Source organism: Pseudorasbora parva, chromosome 19 (genome assembly GCF_024679245.1).
Source record: "Pseudorasbora parva isolate DD20220531a chromosome 19, ASM2467924v1, whole genome shotgun sequence".
NCBI lineage: Eukaryota > Metazoa > Chordata > Actinopteri > Cypriniformes > Gobionidae > Pseudorasbora > Pseudorasbora parva.
Window position 1 is genome coordinate 10,422,212 of NC_090190.1, and position 20,740 is coordinate 10,442,951.

Sequence of the window (20,740 nt, forward strand, 5' to 3'; positions counted from 1 at the left end):
CAATTGGAAAAGGCTAAAGATTTAAATGTAGCATCGCTGTTATAGCTTGCTTGTTATTTTAGAGAGGAAAATATCCAGATGAGATTATACATTTTCTTTATACAAGGTCTTTATTTTTCTGCTTGAGTGTTTTTGGGTGCTTTGTGTTATGATTTTGGACACATCATGCTCAACCAGTGTACAAGTATGTACTTTGTGTGGAACCTGATACTTTTACAGTTGTGAGAGTTTGGTGGGGTTAAAAGAATTATACGGATTATGAGCACTTAATTTTGATTATAATAGATCAAATGCAAAACTTTTTTTCTCACTTTTCTTACCCACTTTCTTATGGTGGGATATAGGTTGTGCAGCAGCAGAAGACAGAATGCTCTCAAAAACTGGAGAATCTCACAATGTGGTTGGCTGGAGCTGCCAGCCTCCTGGCCAATCAGAGAGTTGGGGTTGAGTCAGATGACGTGAATGCGTTACAGCAAAAGAAAAGCGAGCTAAAGGTGAGAAAAAGACACATCTGACATTTACTATACAACCTTTACACATTTGCGGGTTTCTCAAACCGGAAGTCGTCATAGTTGGGTTAACTTTTATAAGAGTATACATTAAATATATATATTTTTGTCCACATTTCCTAAAAAAAGAGAAAAAGAAAAACTCCACAATAGTGATTTTACAACTCTCAAAAAAGGATTAAAAAAAAGTGAGATTGATAATGGCAGTGAAAAGAGAGAAAGATTTTTACCATCACTCCCACAGATGTTGTATTAGAAACACCCTCACAGCAGCATCTTAGTATTAAGTATTAAGTATAGTACTAAGTATTAGTCCTATGAATGTACATACATTATTTAGGGGTGTCAATTGCAGCTTTATTACACAATTTTGCACAAAACATTAATTGTATTTTAAAATTTTCATTTTATGTTTGGTTTATTGTTTGTATTTTATACCCTTTAACTATAGGAGGTGGAGAAGGACCTTCAGATCAAGAGTGACATGTTAACTGAGACTATCCGCTCAGTGGAGGAGTTCCTGTCTGACCGGGGTGACAGTCTGAGTCCTGAAGAGAGGGCTAAACTACAGGGGGCTCTTTCACAAATGAAGGAGCAGCACAACTCGCTTACAAAATCAATCCACTCCTCACTAGCTCAAGTAGACACTGCCATTGTCACAACACTGCAGCAAAACACACAAAGAGTAAGCTGCTCATATCATTTCTATTTTATTTGTCAGCATGTATTATTCATATATATATTTTATTCATTGTCAAGTTTTGCTTTTGCCCAAGGCTAAAGCAGAGGAACAAATGCAAGAGACACAGGAAACAATTGACACACTGCTCAGAGAATTGTCATCATTGGACGACTCTAAGAGGAGTTCACTTGGCAACACCGTCACTGACACCCCGTCATCTGTACCACAAGAGAAATCTCTGAATTCCCACAGAGACATGATTCAGGTCAGATCAATGTTAATGATTCTCAGCTTTAAATATATTTTCAATCCATTCTAAAGTGCATGAATATTCTCAGTTCTAAAGTAAGTTGTAGAGTAGGAAAGCAAGTTGTAAAGCATGCAAGCATTCAGTTGTAAATTTTGGTCTGTTCTAATGTCAATATTAAAGTCAGTTTTAAAGAATATTCAGTCAAGTCTTAACATTTACATTTCAGTTTATTAGTTAGTCAAAGCTTGCGATACTGTGTCTCCCTTTTGACATTTTGGCTTTTCTTTATTGCACCAGACCGAGCTGCAGCAGTTACAAGATCAGCAGGCTCACCTTCAGCAGGTGGCCCAGTCTGTCCGCTCCCTTCTGGAACAACCCGACTCCAGCGTGCCACCAGAGGAGAAACAACGCTTGCGTGCAAAGTTGGACCAACTACAGAGTCAACATAAGGAGCGTCTCCAGAACTGTCAGGACAGACTGAGGCGCGTAGATGCCCTCAGAGATGAGTTTGCCAAGTTTGTGCAGGAGCATGGGAACCTGGGAACATGGTTGGATCAGAGCGAGCAAGAACTACATTCTCTTGGGGAAGGGGAAACGGATGGAAAGGGCCTAAAAGACAGGATAGAGGAGCATAAAAAGGTATCAAAATATAGTGATGGTGGTTATAAATGTACTTCAGGAAGAAAATAAAATATTTTAAGAATGTGTTTCTCTGTATTTCCAGCTTGCAGAAGATGTCATCTGTCACAAAGCAGATTTGCGTTTTGTGACCATCTCTGGTCAGAAGGTTCTGGATTCTGTCCAGGGGGCCTTGGAAAGGGTGGCCTGTACTGATCCAACTCTGGAGGAAACCAGACAGCTAGTTAGTGACAAGCTCCAAGATGCCACACAGCGCTACACTTCATTACACAGCAAGGTAGGTACAAAAGAGAGCCTCATATTCTCTCAGTCTGCAATGACATGTAATGTACTGAAGGCATGCTTAATGTTTTGTGTTCCATCTTTCAGTCGTCAGAACTTGGCACCCGTCTCTCAGGTCTCCTGGAGCGATACCAGCACTACCAAGATGAGGCCAGTTCTTTAGACTCCTGGCTGAGTACTCAGGAGCAAAATCAGAGTGTATTTAAACCCAGCGGAGAACAAACAGACACCCAGACATTACAGCGCACTCTCAGTACTGTACAGGTTGGATTATTTATTTATTTTCTGGTTAAAATATTTATGGAAAACTCACAAAAAGATTGACCAGATAGATGAACTAATATTTCTATAACTTTTCTCTCGTTTGTCGTCTTCTCTCAGCTGTTGCAGGATGAGTTGGCGGAGCGTTCGGTAAAGCTTGAGAAGGTCAAGAGAGCAGGAAAAGATCTGGTCAGCACTCAGGAGTCCCCAACTCTCAAAAATGCAGATATTAACAATATTACAGGTAATTTCATTTTCACTACCAGCAAGTAATTTACTGAAAGGAGTGTCATTTCTTAGGTTCATTCTTTCAAAAAACACAACATACACCATAACTGAAAAGTTTAGGGTCTGTAAGATTTACATGTTTTTTTTAAGTCTCTTATGCGTAACAAGGCTGCATTTATGTGATCAGTATTAAAGTAAAAACAGTAATATTGAGGAATGTTACAATTCAAAATAAGTTCTATTTTAATATATTGTAAAAATGTAATTAGGGGTTCAAGTGTGTGGCCAGACTGGCACTACAGTGAAAAAAACTATTTTTTGACATTTAAAAAAAAAAAAAAACTGTTTGGCACACTCAAGATTATAAGATACGCATATTTTCAGTACCTGTTTAGTGATTTATGTTTAAATTTCCTTTTAATTAAATAATGGTTTGTTTTTTCAAAACCTATATCAACCTATGTCAAGGATTTTATGATTAATTTGCAGTCGATCCAAAATAATCCCTTTAAAGTAATACAAGACTTAATACAAAACTTCCTCTTGGTTATTTCAGATGCTTTGGAAAAGCGTTTTGAAACCCTGTCTGATTCAGTATCAGTGAGAGCCAAAGAGCTTCAAACAGCTGTTGCTCAATCAGTCAGCGTTCAGGAGGGGCTTAAAGCACTGCTGGCGTGGTTAGATGGCCTACCGTTGTCACCTGGTGCAGTCCAGCCCACTGCTCAAGCAGTTCAGGATGCCCTGACACAAAATCAGGTATTTTGTTAATTGTACATCAAATCATCACTATTGGAGATCTTTAACCTGGAAATGTTTTATATAAACATGGTGCTTCCCCCACCCCCCACAGAAAGTACGTCAGGAGCTTCTTTCGAGGCAGGGTAGCGTGGATGCCACTTTGGAGTCTGTGTCCAAACTTCTGAAGTCTGCTGATGCATCGACAGCATCTGGCCTGCAAGGGGCACTGCAGGACTTGAGTCAGCGCTACACAGCAGCTCAGGCCAAGCAAGCAGACAGAGAGACTGAGTTGCGGGGACTTTTGCCCAAGCTGGAGAGTTTTGAGCGCCAGAGCGCAGACCTCCGCTGCTTCACGCAGAGTCGAGAAAGGGCACTCAGCCCAGTAGGCCAACCAGACTGCAGCGTGGATGACTACAGACAGACCATAGAGGTTAGGGAATAAGCCCAAAGATTTACATACTTTGTGAAAGATTACATGTTAATTGGCCGATGCCCAAAGGTGTCATCATTTTTCTCTTTTTCATTAAAGGAGGTGAGATCAGAAATTACCCAAGAGTCAAGTCAATTAAAATCATTTGTTGAGCTTGGTTCAGACCTAAGCCAATCTGGGATTCTTGCCAATGTACAAAGCCTTCTGGACACAACCAAAGAGGTTTCTGAGGATTTTGCACACTTGGAATCTAATGTCAATGAAAGGTGAGTGGAAAGAGCTGTGAAAACATTATCTTGCACCAGTGTTATTTTAGGGTTTGTTATTAAAACGGTTATAGTTTTTGTTAAAATTTTAAATTAGCTTTTATTTTATATTTTCAGGTTTAATTAGTTTTAAAAAAAAATATTAGTAATATTGCTATTTAGTTTTAATCTATTTTTTTAATTTCAGTTTTAGGTTTAGTTCAGGTTTAGTTTAGTTTGTTTTTCATCTAATACTTGAAGAATTCAATTAGCAAAAATGTTTTAATAGTTTTAGTTAACAATAATATCCCTGTTTTCCACATCATCTTTCTGCAGACTGGAAGTAGAATTAATGCTGTTATCAAAAATTCAGGATATTGTAATATTGGCCCCCTCAATGCCTTTGGCAATTATAGCCATTAACACAATAGTGAGTCTGTTCCAAGCTATTCTCTGTAATCGTTTCATCTTGTAGTGCGATGCCCTACCAACTCTAATTGCTTTGACATTTGACATGTGGCCTGAATGCTCTCTGCCATAAAAAATAGCATCATGCTAACCCAATTTGACACCACTGTATCTGCTGTTATAGAAACCATTTGGACACATCCCTCCTTAAGATGCCCTGCTGGGGCTCTAGGCATTTAAAATGTACTCATAAAAGAGATGGTCATGTGTTTGAGTCTAAATCTACTCCACATAACTCTAGGAATACTTGTGAGTGGGAAGTGGGATTATTGTAATATAAACTGTAAGTAAATGTTAGCATGTTAGGACATGACCTTCGACTAACATTTGTAGAAGGCATGCTGGCCTGGAGTGGAGTCTGGATCTGTAATATCCCACACAATGTCCTGATCTGTCACCATGACCTAAAATAGTAGCATCTAGTGTTGCCATATTAATAGGAGGGATAGTTAGCCAAAGATATCTGGTACTGTCTGTTTACAAGAGATTTTTCTGTTATGGTTCTTTAAAAGACCAATTGCTGCTGTTAAAGGTATACTCTGAATTTTTATTTAAATTAAAAATGTTCATTAAAAATATTTTACTCTAAGAAAGGAATAATACATTAGAAATATAAGATCAAGTGCACTCACAAAAGTGGTTTTATTTTACGATGAGCAAGTCTCCTCATTGGATCCAGCGCTGTGAATTCTGACCAATAACAGAATCTAATCAAACCAATTTTTTCCATTGTTTGTTCATATTCATCTAACTTGTTCTGTGTCCTTCTCAGATTTGATTCCATCCAGAGCTGTGTTCAGCAACTGGCGGAGTTTCGCTCGCGCTCTGGCTCCCTCCTCAGGTGGCTGCAGTCGGTACAAGAGCAACTTCCTGCCAAAGAGCCCAACCTAAGCACAGATGGCCTGCAGAGAAGAGCACAACAGCTTAAAGTGGGACTGTAGTTCTCTTTATTTACAGTGTTCTGACATCAGTTTCTGTTTTTAGTGAGGTGAGCTTTAATTATGTCTTGTGAATTTGCTTGTAGGATCTGCTCACAGAATGGGAGACCCAAGGAAGCCAAGTTCAGGAGTTGAACAAGACCAGTTCACAACTTGAGAACTTGATTATAAACATCACAGCCCCCAAGAACAAGGCTGGTAAGAAAAACAACATTGTGGAGGTTCAGGGCAAATGTTTCCTTTTCTTTGTCTTTAGCTTGTACACCCAGACATGAAAACTGTCATCGTTTACTCAGGTTCATGTCGTTCAAAACGGTATGACATTCTTTCTTTCTAAGAACACTACTTTTCTTTCTTTCTTTTCTTTCTAAGTTTATAGATCCTGGCCACAAGATTAATAGTATTAATATTTTTTTCTTCTTCTTCTTCTTTTTAAATATCCCAAACATTTGAATGCCAATGTATCATAGTTTCCACAAATGTGAAGTATTAAGCAGCACAGTGTTTTTCAAGATTGATTAAGAAATGTTTCTTGCGCCAAAATCGGCATATTAGAATGATTTCTGAAGGATTAATGTTGTCTTCCAAAAGCATAAAAAAAGTTATTCCATTATTAAACTTTTGACCGATAAAAGCCTCTATTTTTGGCCCGATTCATTTGCTGTTGCATGGAAAAGAACGACCAGTAAGTTATTCAAATTTTCGCCATTTCTGCTCCATGGATGACAAAGTCATTCTGGTTTGGAATGACACAAGGGTGTGTTTTTGGATGAACTCACTTTAAGCATCTAATACCTTCCTCCAGACTAATGATTTTGAGCATATTATGTTTGTATATGTGTTTATGTGTCTAAAACCTATGTGTTGAGTTTGTCTAGCTGCTTGTGTATATGTGTGCTGCTCCAGCATGCCTGTGAATTATTGTGGCATTGTCTCAGCGTGTGTGTGTCTTTCTCCCAGGTGTTTCCCAGCTCAATGGTGCTTCCAGCCCCAACAGTGTTAATGGCATTCACACCTGTAAAGGTGAGCTTCCTCCACACCTTTAGCCAGTGAGCTGTGCAGCATCATCATCACTGGAGTCTTTTCTCTATCAGACATTTACATTTGCTCTTTCACCCACAAGCATGATAACTCCACATCTCTCTCCCTCATCCTTTCACTCACTCTTCCTATTTTTATTTGCATTGCTTCTTGTCCTGTTCCGTTAGTTTGCTTTCTGTCTGTGCATATGACCAATTTGTCCAATCATTTGTCCAATCATTTAAGAAGTTAAGACAGCGGTTAATATCCAGTGTACTCCCTTTGTAATGCATTGACAAAACTGGAAGAGAGAGTAGCTGTCACTAGCTATGTTTCCATCCACCTACTTTTATGTGAATTTTGTGGATATTGAAAAAAAATGATGAACCCACCAAAATGCAAATAAATTCAAAAAAATTAGCATAACAATGGTTTATTGATGCTACATGTGCATAAAACTACAAAGGAAGCGTGTTTACAGAATAAATCCCTCGATGCGCAACAAAAAACTCCATGTGGCTTTGCCCCAGTGGATGTGATTGATTGAACTGGACTAACCAGCGGACGGACCAGTTTCATTGTACAGTATTTCAAATGTTGGTTTGATCATTCTGCAGTGTCTGAGTCAAAGTCTGTCATCACATGATTGTGTTTCCAAATACCAGGCATCCAAACGCAGAAGAAAGAGCCACAGACGCACAATTGAACCAATTCCATTTTATTATAGATAATTGTGCCAAATTCCCAGGAAGGGATATTTATTCAAATGTCTCTTGATTCACACGTTTTATGCAATATTACAATTTTGAAGTTAAATTTGCAACTTTTAACTAAAATAAGTTCATTATATATTTTTTTTTTTCTGATGTTGTTTGGGGCTCCATGTTTTGCTGTTCACAACTAAATTTAGTCCAATAATTTATATGCTTATCCTTCAGCTTGTAAATCATTGCTTGGGAAAAATAGCACAAACATGATGTAGTTTTATAACTATTTGGCGTTGTCATTGGCCTGCTCTGACTGTACTTACATCACCATTTCTTCACTCTTACCCTCAGACTTGACGGAGATCCAGGTGGCAGTGGCAGATGTGAACTGCAAGTATGAACAGCTGGGCAGTGACTTGAGGGAGAGGAAGGGTAGGCAAGAGGCCTCTCTTGACCTGCGGCAGAAGGCCAGGCAGGGCACTGAGGCACTCGTCCAGTGGTTGGGCCCCCGTGAACTGAGCCTGGCACAAGGGCAGACCGCCTCACCCTCACGGCCAGAGGTGGTGCGTGCTCAAGCCCAGGAGACCAAGGTAACATCTTAAGATAATTAAATACTTGACAGGGGTATAAAACTACAAGCCCCCACAAATTATCAAATTATTTATAGTTAAATACAGCAAGCATTTTTTTAATTTAGTTTTGCCTTTTATTTTATCCCATATTTTTAAAAAATGTTACATTGTGAATTAGCTGACAGACATCTGTGTCCCTCCATCTGTGTCCAGGTTTTACTTTCTGAGCTTGCCGAGCATTCTGGGAAAGTGGAGGATCTCAAGAACATTCTAAAGCAGCTAATAACAGATAATCCAGACTCTCCTGAAGCTGAGACATGGAAACGTCAGCTTGAAGACATTGGTCAGTGAAGTGTTTTAAAATGTGCTATCCTTGCATACAGTAATTTTAATTGCATTTCCGTTTAATGGACTTATAGCAACAACTAACTAGTGACATAAAAGTCCATTTAATATTTATTAGTTGGTCACAAGGCGAGAGAGGAAATGATGAAAATAATGTAAGCTCCAGGAAGAGATCTGACCTTATCTTTTCCAGATCAAATATCCTGATCTTTTGCTATAAAACATTTTAAAGCATTCCATTTGTTGTCAAAGCGCAACCTGTTAAGGGAATTTATTTTATCCAATGTGCTTCATTTAAACAGAATGCAAATCTCTCATAAATAGTCTGGTCCTTTCTGTGAATCACTAGAAATGCACAAAAATGCTCTTTTTAAAAAGTCTTTCTGATTGAACAGGAAATCAGGGGACCAGATTAATTTGTGTGTATTATCATTGCTGTTGCACAACCAATTCTCTGGTTCTTGCTACCTTTAGTATAGATATAACTATTCACAGTCACTAAAGTTTATTTTATATACATGATTTCTAAATCATTCTAAATATTGCTCTCTCTTCTAGACTCACGGTGGATGAAAGCCAATCAGACTGCAACACAGAAGCAGACTGAATTGGAGGCATGCGCTGATAGGCTAGGTAGTTTTGCAGCAGCAGCCAATCAATTAGGACCATGGCTACGAGAGAAAGAGCTGATGATGAGTGTATTAGGCCCACTGAGTATCGACCCCAACATGCTCAACACACAGAAACAGCAAGTGCAGGTAAACTGGTTTTTAATTACATCTTCCTATTTTGTATGCCACATTCACTTCCTCGACAACAAATCTATAAATATCACAGTATAGGGTCTTTTCACAATATATTTATTAAATACAGGTTAATAAATAAAGTATAAAACATCGACCGTGTTTGTGTTACATTGTAGATTGAAATGTCCACTTTTAAAAAGTAGTCCTACTGCAAAAGACACCCTTAATTTAGACACCCTTACTGATCAGGGTTTTTTTTTTTTTTCATGTATTAGTCCACGTAAATGTTTTATCAACATTTTAATAATTGAATATAACCTGTGCCTATAAAAAGTTGTATTTCATTCAACATCAGAATTGTTTCTGATGAAGACCTTGACTGGTCAAAACATTATGCTGTTTTATTAAAGGGTTAGTTCACCCAAAAATAAAATTGATGTCATTAATGACTCACCCTAATGTTTTTTCACACCCGTTCATCTTCAGAACACAGTTAAAGATATTATATCTAGTCTGAGAACGTATCCAAGTGTATACACACTTTGCTGTCCATGTCCAGAAAGGGAATATAAACATCATCAAAGTAGTCTATATGTGATATCAGTTAGTTAATTATTATCTCTCAAAGCGCCAAAAATACATTTTGGTCCAAAAATAACAAAAACTACAACTTTATTCAGCATTGTCTTCTCTTCCGCGTTTGTTTTCAAACCTCAAATAAAGATTTAAACGGTCAACGAATCAGCGTATTGATTCATGATTCGGATCGCCAATGTCACGTGATTTCAGTAGTCTGGCAGTTTGACACGCAATCCAAATCATGAATCAATACGCTGATTAATGAACGTTTGAATCTTTATTTGAGGTTTGAAAACAAACGCGGAAGAGAAGACAATGCTGAATAAAGTCGTAGTTTTTGTTATTTTTGGACCAAAATGTATTTTCGATGCTTCAAGAGATTCTAATTAACTAACTGATGTCACATATGGACTACTTTGATGATGTTTTTATTCCCTTTCTGGACATGGACAGTAAAGTGTGTATACACTTGGATACGCTCTTGGACTGTGTTCTGAAGATGAACGGAGGTCTTAAGGGTGTGGGAACAACATTAGGGTCATTAGAGTCATAGAGTCATTAATGACATAAATTTCATTTTTGGGTGAACTAACCCTTTAATTATTAAAAAACTTTCTAGAGCTATGCTGACATCCATCCAGTATGCAGATGTATATTCTTTAATTTTTTTAATCAACTCATGCCTCACATTAAATGAAATATTTTGTACTCAAAACTAATTGGTTTCGCCACTAGTCAGTTTAAAATATTTTCTTCCCCCGTCAGTTCATGCTACGTGAGTTTGAGACACGGCAACCTCAGTTTGACCAGCTGACTCAGGCAGCAGAGGGAATCCTCTCTCCGACTGGAGACGAGGGTTGTAGTGATGGACAGGACCTAGATGAGGTGAGGCAGGAGCTAGCTGACATTTCACGTCAGTGGGAAGACCTCACCTCTCACCTCACGGGCCGCTCACAGCAGATCGACCAGGCGCAGGGAACCAGTGAGCGCTACCTGGCACTTCTCAGGGAGCTTTCTCAAAGTGTGGCCAATCTAGGCGAGAGGCTGGATGCGCAGGCCTCTCTAAGTGCTCAACCCGAAGCCCTACGACGTAGGCTTCAGGAAACGGGGGAGATCCGCTCTGAGCTGGAACAGAGACGGGGTCAATTGGCCCAGGCTGAGCAGCTGTGTACAGAGCTCAGTACAATTGTGGCCGAACCGTATCTCAGAGATGAGTTACACAAGAGACTGGAGAGTGTGAGCAGCCCCCTCAAGAACTTAGAAGAACGGGCTGGTGAGTAACATTTACCGTAATGTAGGGGCAGAACTTTTTCCATTAAGGGGCCATGTTTGCCCCTGCCCCTTTAATCGCTTGAATTTGAACCAAGGGGGACAGTCCCAACAACTGTGTAATGTAAGTAATAGATTTAGTTTAACGTTGCAGAGGCATTTTTCCCTCTTGAACTTGGGGGGGATTTATATTTATTTTGGTAGCATTTTTTGCTCCAAACCCAATAGTCTCTGACCCTGCCATAATATACGGTTTTGTGTATGTAATGTATATAATACTAACTGTCCCTCTGACTGATGTCTTTCAGCTGATGGCTTGTCCCAGCTGCAGGCCGCCCTGTCAAGCACTCAACAGTTCCAACAGATGTTTGACGAGCTTCGTGGCTGGTTGGATGGGCAGGCTGCAAGTCACACAGCTGGGATTTCTGAAGTCCTCCCTTGCCAACCTGACACTCTCAAGACCCTTCTCGCCCAACAAGAGGATCTCCAGCGAGCCATAGCTCAACAACGTGGGTCCTATGAGCTCATCCAGGCCGAGGGGACATCTCTTCTGGCATCCCTCCCTGCTGGAGATGAGCGATTAGCCCTACAGATTCGATTAAACACCTTACGGCAAGACTGGGAGGGCATGAACCAACAGGCCTCAGAGAAGCACTGTCGAATAAAAGACACACTATCCCGCGCTGAACTGTACCAACAACATCGCAATGAGCTTGTACCTTGGGTTGCAGAATGTGAGGAAAGGGAGGCAGAGATCCACCCATCACTGGATCCCACCGCCTTAGACAATGCTTTGCAAAGGGCTAGACAGTTGAGTCTGGACTTAGATCGTCGTCGCCCTCTCTTAGAGTCTCTGAACACAGCAGCAGATCAGCTGTTGGAGCAGAGTTGCGTTGGTGAAGAGGAAGTGAGGGATGAAAAGGCTCAGCTTAATCGCAGGATAGACGGCCTCTCTGAGCGACTACAGGGACGCAAGGGTCAGCTAGAGGAGTTGGGAAGCAGACTGAAGGAGTTTGAAGATGGCAGGCTGGCTGTGGAGAGAAGACTTGAAGCAGCCAAGCATCAGATTGAGGTCCAGGAGGCACTTGGGCCACAAGCTTGTAGCAACAAAAGCCTAGAGCGTTTACGTAGCCAACAGGAACTCTTAAACTCTGTACAGCCACAGGTGGTGTACCTGCGAAATCTGGCTCAGGGGCTGCTGCAGGATGCACCTGAAATATCCAGGGCCGGAGAAGATGGCGGCCAGAGGCTAATGCAGCAGGCTCGTGATACTGAAAAAGAGTTTGAAGAAGTTACTGAGAAGGTGAGAGAATCTGCACATGATCAGGAGCCTCTATAATGTGTCAGGTCTCAGGAGGTAGTTGGGATGTTATATATAACCTAATCTGTAGTTTATGTCTGCGCTCATGTCATGTTTGCTGAAATAAGACAGTCTTTTTCTGGCTGTTGGTCCAGATTTGTCTTGTTCATTTGTGCAATTCTGCCATGTAGAAGCTCGAATAGTAAATAGTGTCATTGTTCAGCTTCAGTTCAACAGGTCAGTTCAGTGTTGAATCAATAACGGTGTAAAGATCAGTTCAGCTAAAGGAAAAAAACTGATGCCATCGTCCACCTCAGTTGGGTCCAGTTCAGTCAAATGATAGAGAAATCAAGAGAAAATGTGTTATTGTAAATATTGTTCATGTTACTTATTATATTAATATTAAAATACTTAAACAATACATTTAGAAACTAGGGGTGTAACGATATGGTTGAACGATGTATCGCAATATAAAATGTGTCTTTTGGAGGGACACAAAGATGGTTTATGATGGACAGGCTTACAGCGACACTCATACTGTAGTAAACACAGTTGTTCAGATGATTGCGTGACGAGGAAAACAAAACGAGAGTAAATGCAGAATTAAAATTCTTGGATGAACTAAATGCAGAATTAAAATTCTTGGATGAACTAAACATTTACAGTTTGAGAGCGGTCATGTTGCAGGCTTTCTTGCGATTAGAGCTGTCGGATTGCATTGATCGTCTAAAGCGCACGCGGTGATGGAATGGTGCTCCTCAAAGTCAAAGCGCAGGCATCATTTAAATCACCAGATCACATTTTAGTAGTATGATTGTGCAAAGCATTTTAGATGGTTTATTCTTATATGTATAGTACATTAATAGCGGGAGAGGCAGGACGCTGAGCACCAGAAGTGAATGCTCATGCTGCCTTTATTGAAAGTGAGTAATGCGTGAGGGAAAAAAATTAAAGTTTACAGAGTTTGTGACATTACAGTCTCTATATATAATGTATACAATTAAATATATAGTGTTGAATATAATGTATAATGATGCAGTGGGGGAATATTTGTGGGTCCTAATAATAATAACACACAAATAATAATAATAATAATATTAATATGTAAAAAAAACTTTTGTTGGCTTAAAATATCAGGAGACATATTGTATCGTGGGTTCAATATTGTGATATATCGAATCGTCACACAAGTGTATCGTTACACCCCAATTAGAAACATATTGGGTCATGAACATCCACTGCATTGTAGAAATGTCCCACAATCTCAGCTCCTTTTACCTACATTTGTTGCCTTTCTTTCTCCCACAGACTGAGCAGTGCTGCTCATCCTTGGAGTCCCGCTTGCAGGGCGTGGGAGAGGTCCAGTCACGTGTTCGAGACATATTCTCTCGCCTGGCTGATTTGGATGACGAGCTGGACAGCCTTAGCCCTGTGGGACGAGATGCTGACTCCTTGGCCTCGCAGGCTGACGCTGTCAGTGGCTTCCTGAGCCGACTTGATGCTCTCCGTGTTGAGCTTGAGGGTCATGGTGGGGAATGCACAACTATGCTACGTAGAGAGGGGAGCTCTCCTGATCTTCTGGCCCTCAGGAGAGAAACCGAAGCCCTGAGCAGACAGGCAGGCAAGCTGGCAGAGCGAGGCCAAAACCGTCTGGCACTCATAGAAGCAGCAGAAGAGCGTGTTAAGGAGTTCTACACCCGACTGGCCGACCTACAGGGCTTGCTGGGACAGGCAGAGGAGGTGCTGAACACACAGGCTGTCGTGGGGACAGAAGTGGAGGTCATTAAACAGCAACTTCAAGAATTCAAGGTAGGAAAATATTTAGCAAACTGTATATTTTTGTATGTGCTGTAGCTTTCATTTGCAATATCAGTATCCATTTTGTGCTAACCACTGATTGCTAACAATATTCATGTGCCATAGGCAGTTCTAAGGTTTCAGTCTCAGAGGGGCTCAGTCCGCCTACCTAAACATGAGCTTGTGTGGCGTAGACTTGTTTTTTCAATATCTAAACAAGGTCTAGCAAAGCCCTCGTCATGTATAATGTGGTTTAGCGAAGTATGATGTGTTTCTGAATCAACCAGCCTACCCCTAAATTCAGTGGATAATGTTTTCAAGATGATGCAGGATGATGTTCCAGAACCAGCAAAGAATTTTGACACAGAAACATGTCCTAGTTGTGTAAATCACATGATGCCAGGGCTGCATGATATGGGGGAAAATATAATTTAGAATTTTTTTTTTTTTTTTTTTTTTTGTTATTTAAAATGTGATTAGAAGAAGTTTTATTATAGGGCTGCACAAATAGGACAATGTATTGTTATTATTATTACTAAATAAAATATTAATTAATCACTGTTAAATAAAAGAGAAAAATGATAGGAATAATAATTTTGAAATAATGCTTATATTTATGGTGGTCTTAATTTCTTATCAAATGTCAAGCTTTTATTTTGGCGGGAAATCCCAAGAAGCCCTCTAAAGCTTCCATTTTGTTGAAAGATGCTGTTTTTTAAGCACTTCTATTTACAAGTTTGGGAAGATTGTTGGTGCATCTGGCATTCCCAAATGCATGGTATAAGCATAAAACACTATGCATTTATTTATTTCAACTTATCTCAGCTACTTATCTCAAATTATCTCAACTGTTGCAGTCTAATAATTACACTAAGCCATATCGTGATTTTGGTTTTGGAACGCATCTACATTAAACTATTGTTTGATGAGAGAGCTTAACATTAATGTTTTCTATTCAACTCATAGACTATCATATTTGAATTACTGCAGGGTGAAAGAAACGCTCCCCCTTGATAAATCCTCTGTTCCCAACATGTTCTTGCTGTTTTTCTTCCATTATGCTCTCTGTGATGGTGACGAGAGAATAAGGAGACATGTCAACTCTTACTCCTTAGAGTGGGCTGCTCAAATTCACCTTTTCTCCTCCGTCCATCTGATGAAATGTCTGTATCTCTCTTACTCATGCTTCTTGAGGGTGGTGAAAGAAAGGAGAGTGTGAGAGTGAAGAGGTGTAGGTGGAAGTGGGAAGGATTGGAGATGAGGAAATGACGGATGTGGTGGGCGTCAGAGACCTCCAGGAGCACAAAAGTGAATCAGTTCTGTAGAAAATATTCCTTGCTGAGACTGAATCATTCCTTCCTCCGCCATGTTTGATTGCTCAGCAACAACAGTATGACTAGTTTAAAAGACTCAGTGGTATTGAGGTAGTTCAGTGACCTTTAACTGAACATTTAAAGATTTTAAATAGCAACGTTTATCATCGAAGACTTTTTGAAATTCTTGGAATTTGGGATAAAGGGCGAAATTTGTCATTGTGTAATTTGTGTTCTTCAGAAAGTTAATTTCCTGCGAGGGACATCTTCCATTACGGGTTTTTTTCTCCATAGTAATGCATCCCTCTGCTCCGTGCCAACGCTGAGAGCTCATTAATGATGTCACCACTGTGATGAACACTGAGCTAAATCTGACCATACAACTAATCTGTGTCAATCCACGGTGTCAATATGGAAGCGTAAGAAGGGAAGGGTTCAAGCACACTGTAAACCTCTCTGATCTATCCACATAAAACGTACTCGCTATAGAGATCGATGGTGATTAAAATCTGACATGGAGAAAAGAAGTGGAGACAAAAATATAAAAGAGCTGGAGACACTTTGCTGTATATCAGTCATGTGAAAAGTGGAGACAATAGAGTAGTTTTAGATATACTAGCAGATTTAGATTACTAGAAGTGTTAAAAAGTGTAAGGGTCAATCATTTTTTTGTTTGTTTCTTTAAAGAAACATATTAGGGATGGACAGTATAACGGCCGATAAATTATAATTTTTTTATGTTATCATTATCGATCCGATAAGAAAATTTGACCAATATATATAAACCGTTAGATAAATGCACAGCATTAATAACTACTGGTACTTTCATATACTGTAATTAGACAATTTTTTTAAACGTGAATTCTCTGGGTTGTGTTTCAGCATGCAGTTGTGGGAGGAGCGCATCCACAACGCATTCTGGCCTGCACAGTCAAGTTCACTTGTGCATTCGTGTCTTTAAGTTGTAATTAATAAGTTTATGTAGTATAAACATCTGATTAATCTTATATTGGATGCATTTCGTTGAGTTAATAACCCGCAGTACTTCATTGTACTGGTGATCACCTTCAGTTTCAGTGCGCTCTCTAACAGGGGAAGAGCGCATCTACATGAGTTATAGGCCTTCTGACTACGCCACTTAGTTCATCTGTGCGTGATTTGTGCAAATAAGTTGTAATATTATATTTATTTAGTATAAATATCTGATTGTTCTCATATATGCTGCATTTAGTTGTTAATTAACCTTCTAAACGCTAGGGTTGCTAACGCTTTCAAATAGCAACGTTATTTGATAGTCTAATATTAAAGATGTTTAATATTACTGTAACATATATATTTTTTAAAGTCTTAAGTGTTATTTTTAATAACTAGTACTTTTATTCTTCTTGTATTATTTTCATCAACAATATGGTTTGATTAAAACTATTTCCTTATTGTCCATGCAGAGGCTATTTCATAGCCTAGAAATCTAGACGCACCCTAGTGGCAGATATCTAATCTGCTGCGAGTGTCATCTGGCAACTCTCAATACACTTTTAAGCTGTAAAAACCAAACTCTGGTCAGACCAATCACATCGTGTATAGTGTAGGTGGGCGGGGCTTAACATAATGACGGCCGAGTTGCGCTTGTGTGCTTCTAGTAAACACAGAAACTGGTGAACGGCGGTCTTTCGAATCAGCTTTGACCGCGACTCTCCAAGACTTGGAGTTTGAGAAAAGAACAAAGAACGACACTGAAGTCATTCTTAAAAAGGGAAGATGTGTTCGGAGTTTTGCTGATCGGATACGGTGAAAGTTTAATCTGTTTACTAGCTCCGCTTCACGTTGCTTTTGTTGGTTGTAGCGCTATCCTATCGCGTGCAGAGGGAGTTTGAAAGACAAGTGTTTATCCGCCCCTCGGATTGAACTGTCAATGGTGAATTTCCAAACCAAACATCTTGATGTGGGTCTGGCTTGCAGGCTAGCATAGCACATGCATTTTGATTATTTATATGTAGCCTAAGTAATGCTGTCCAGTAACTTGTTTGCATTATTTAGGTAGTTTATTTAAATTTTTTGTTAGGCAACATCATTTTTTGTAACATTTTACAAATAAGGTGTCATATATCAAATATAAAATATTATCGGTCATCGGTATCGGCCAAAATGTTCATATCGGTCAATACTTTTATTCAGAAAGGATGCATTACATTTATCAAAGGTAAAGTAATTTATAGTGCTATTAAAGATTTCTATTTTAAACAGAAGTTAACACGTTGCTTTTTGCCTTTGGGTAAAGGAATAAAGAAGTCTCCTTAGATGGTATTTAGGTAAACAAGGAGACATAATGGAAAGCACTCGTCCTTTCTTGGAGGTGGAAAAACAAAGTTCTTTATGATCTGCAGGATTTCTTATATTTATATTTAAAATATTTATATTTAAATGAAATATAAGATGGGAGTTGGCTGTTTTTCTCTATTGTAAGTTCTAATTTAAAATGTTTGTGATATTACATTGGCTATAGAAGAGAACTGAAAGAGTACTGCAATTCTGACAAACCATGTTCAGTAACAACTTTTGGATTTAAAATAAAAAATAATAAATAAATGCTGTTTTTGTGCTATATACCCACGGAATACTTTTCCACACTCTTTTTCCATTTTTGAGTATTCTGTTTTTCTGTTTTTCTTTCATAGCAGTCTAATAAAACTCTCCATCAAATCTTTAACTATAAGGTTGACTGAAAGAACACCATCACTCATCACTGCTTTTCTTTTTTCCTTCTATTATTCTCTCATGGGTGCTAAATAAAAGCAGGTTGTATAGATGTGTTAAGAGCACACCACAGGCAGACAGACAGCGAGACAGAAAAGGGACTGAATAGAGAACTCCAGATGACATAGCTGCAGCTCAAGTGGATGCCTAATCAATATGGGGTGACGTGGGGTTCAGGAATTAAGTCAAAGCCACGCTTCAAAAGTCATGTTGACTTTGAAAATCTTGGATAAACTATTCTAACATCTTCGTCTTTTATTTAATTTTTTGCTTATTTCTGACTAGATTTCTCTTTCTGTCAGGAAATATGTTAAAAATGTATTGAACTGAGTTTATTAAATCTTATTTGTTTTTCTCAATGCTCAGTCTGACTATGATTCAGCCTGTGGTATTTTAACAAAGGCAGTGGAAAATTACTGCTTCTCAGTATTGTCTTGTGACCTTGAAGACCTTGAAACCACCATGTATCTCAAACTCTTGAAGACGGTACCGGGCATTGTGAAATATAACTGTAAAAATAATATAAATATAAAATGTATAATTATAAATGTAATATTTTTTCATTATATTATATATTTATTATATTTTTTCACTAAAGCAAAGTACTAAGATTAAAATTCATGTTAATTTTTAACTAACGTTATTATACTTTTATTTAATGTTATGCTGCATGACCATTAGAAGCATTTTCACAAGTGGACTTTTGAACCCCATGCATGTATTTGCTGTCTAGGGGTTATTTTTAGGATGCTGAGGAATGAGATTTCATTCATTACAAAGAGGAAAAAGAGAATGATGAATAAAATGCGTTCAGAAAGACATCCTTGGGATTCATCCAGTTTGGCTGCAAGCACTTGTCATTTTTCCATCCTCTCTGCCCCATTTCTCTCCTTTCGTCTTCCACTTTGTAATGAAACATCGTAAGATAAATTTGAGTGCAGCCTGTTCGTCTGCCACGAAGATAGTCTGCTCTAATTTTCGCCTCACTCCACGCAAGCCAGACTCCATTTCAAAGACACCAAATCCAAAATGATGTCATTGCTTAAAGGGGTGGAGAGGGGAGGGTGATCCTGTGTGTGTGTCTGAGAGGTTTTTTTGTTGTGTAAGCTCCGTAGGGGCAGCTGCGGGGGGCATGGAGTATTAAGAGAAGGTGTCAGATTATTCAGTGTCATTGTTTAGCTTTTCAACAATGAGCGTATTGAGATGTCGTGGAAATCAGTTTATGAGAGCCAGGGCTTTTCACACTTATAACAAAATGAAATTTCTAGGCGGTGTGTTTCCTGTCTGAATAAGGTCTCATATTTAGCTGCAGGTTTGCATGTGCTATAGGGTGATATGTAGACACAGAAGGTGTGTTTGTATGTTGTGGGAGTGTGCCCGCAGGTCCATGTGTGAGAATGTTTCTAATTCCAGTCCGTGTGGAGCGTCCGGCATCCCAGCTGTCTCCCCACCCTCAACCCTGCAAACACACTCACACATGTACACATAAGCAGGGAGTGGTTGCCCCCTCTCCCTAAAATTCCTGTCCCTTACGCACCCTTGTGTGCTTCCATGTCGCCCTGTCCCAGAGCAGCTGAGGCTTGAGCCGGTGGGGCCGGATGAAGTGCTAGACTGGAGCAAAACTAGGGCCCCTCGTCCAACTGGGAATTCCTTTGCAGGGCTGTTGGGATAAGGGAATGGCTTCTAAATCACATCAGGTTGTCCACTCTGTCTTCACCCTCGCTGCTTATATCTTCACTCCCTTTACACTTTCCATCCCTCCATCGCTATTGCGGGTTTGTCTATTTTTATCGACCTTTTATGTAGTTTGTGATCACAGCTTTTCTTCCACAAAAACAACTGCGGAGACTGTCATGACCTGCCCTACCCCCACCCAAACCGTAGGGGTTTCCCTCTAACTCATCAATCTTGTGGCCTCTCCGTCAAATAAACAGATTAGCACAGATTTTTCCTTGAAGAATAAATGTATCACTATTGCAATAAGGTAATGTAAAGTTCTTGCAACGAGTTATATTAACATGGTAATTCTCAATAAAAAATTTATTATAATTTAAATTAAAATTATCTCGTTTTAGGAACAGTATTTTTTGTTTAATTTAATCACAGTTTATAATTACTAATCAGTGTGGAAAAAAGAATTCCTGTTATTCTACATCTATACTTGCTGTACTGTAATTACAATACAATTCTTCAGAAGTGAAAAGTGATTAATAATGCATTGAACAATATCACAATGCAAAATATCTTAATGGTCATTTTCCGTGAGCTTTGATAAAAGGGTTATTTTAGTTTTCTTTCAGAGATCTTATCAGTCTTGCAGCTTTGGCTAGATAACTGTATTTCCACCTATGTCGCAGTCTATTATTGTTGTGATTTTTTTGAAGCCTCAGACATCTTTTTGTGGTTAAGCATTTTTATGCCGTCTTTCATGATCTCTGGTGTCATTCTAGTATGATTTCCATCTCTGCAGAGTGGAACATTTTTCACCTTTTCACTTTGAGAGGGTACCGCCCCAGTGACAGCTTTTGTACCTTTTTTTTCTGCGAGTGTGTAAATTTACCATTTATGTCTGTTTTCTCAGTTTCAGTTTATTTTTTGCTCTAACGGGCTGATTAAATTAGGTTAATATGGTTAGACTAATCTGATGACTTAATTTCTCTAAATTGCC

The 20,740-nt window shown here is 39.1% G+C and overlaps 1 protein-coding gene across 12 annotated transcripts in view; it reads left to right on the forward strand.

The window, feature by feature from the left end:
- macf1a (microtubule actin crosslinking factor 1a) overlaps positions 1 to 20,740 on the forward strand; it is a 185,197-nt gene that overhangs the window by 122,560 nt on the left and 41,897 nt on the right. For 11 of the 12 annotated variants that reach the window (XM_067426361.1, XM_067426350.1, XM_067426358.1 and 8 more), the window contains 19 exons: positions 345 to 494; positions 961 to 1,194; positions 1,286 to 1,456; positions 1,739 to 2,080; positions 2,166 to 2,357; positions 2,450 to 2,626; positions 2,744 to 2,867; positions 3,408 to 3,607; positions 3,702 to 4,019; positions 4,119 to 4,285; positions 5,505 to 5,661; positions 5,757 to 5,868; positions 6,631 to 6,693; positions 7,749 to 7,987; positions 8,183 to 8,312; positions 8,873 to 9,072; positions 10,405 to 10,912; positions 11,217 to 12,211; positions 13,517 to 14,017. In XM_067426361.1, coding sequence (XP_067282462.1) covers positions 345 to 494; positions 961 to 1,194; positions 1,286 to 1,456; positions 1,739 to 2,080; positions 2,166 to 2,357; positions 2,450 to 2,626; positions 2,744 to 2,867; positions 3,408 to 3,607; positions 3,702 to 4,019; positions 4,119 to 4,285; positions 5,505 to 5,661; positions 5,757 to 5,868; positions 6,631 to 6,693; positions 7,749 to 7,987; positions 8,183 to 8,312; positions 8,873 to 9,072; positions 10,405 to 10,912; positions 11,217 to 12,211; positions 13,517 to 14,017 — 4,980 coding nt within the window. The remainder of the gene's footprint in view (positions 1 to 344; positions 495 to 960; positions 1,195 to 1,285; positions 1,457 to 1,738; positions 2,081 to 2,165; positions 2,358 to 2,449; positions 2,627 to 2,743; positions 2,868 to 3,407; positions 3,608 to 3,701; positions 4,020 to 4,118; positions 4,286 to 5,504; positions 5,662 to 5,756; positions 5,869 to 6,630; positions 6,694 to 7,748; positions 7,988 to 8,182; positions 8,313 to 8,872; positions 9,073 to 10,404; positions 10,913 to 11,216; positions 12,212 to 13,516; positions 14,018 to 20,740) is intronic. The other variant, XM_067426354.1, reaches the window with a different exon arrangement.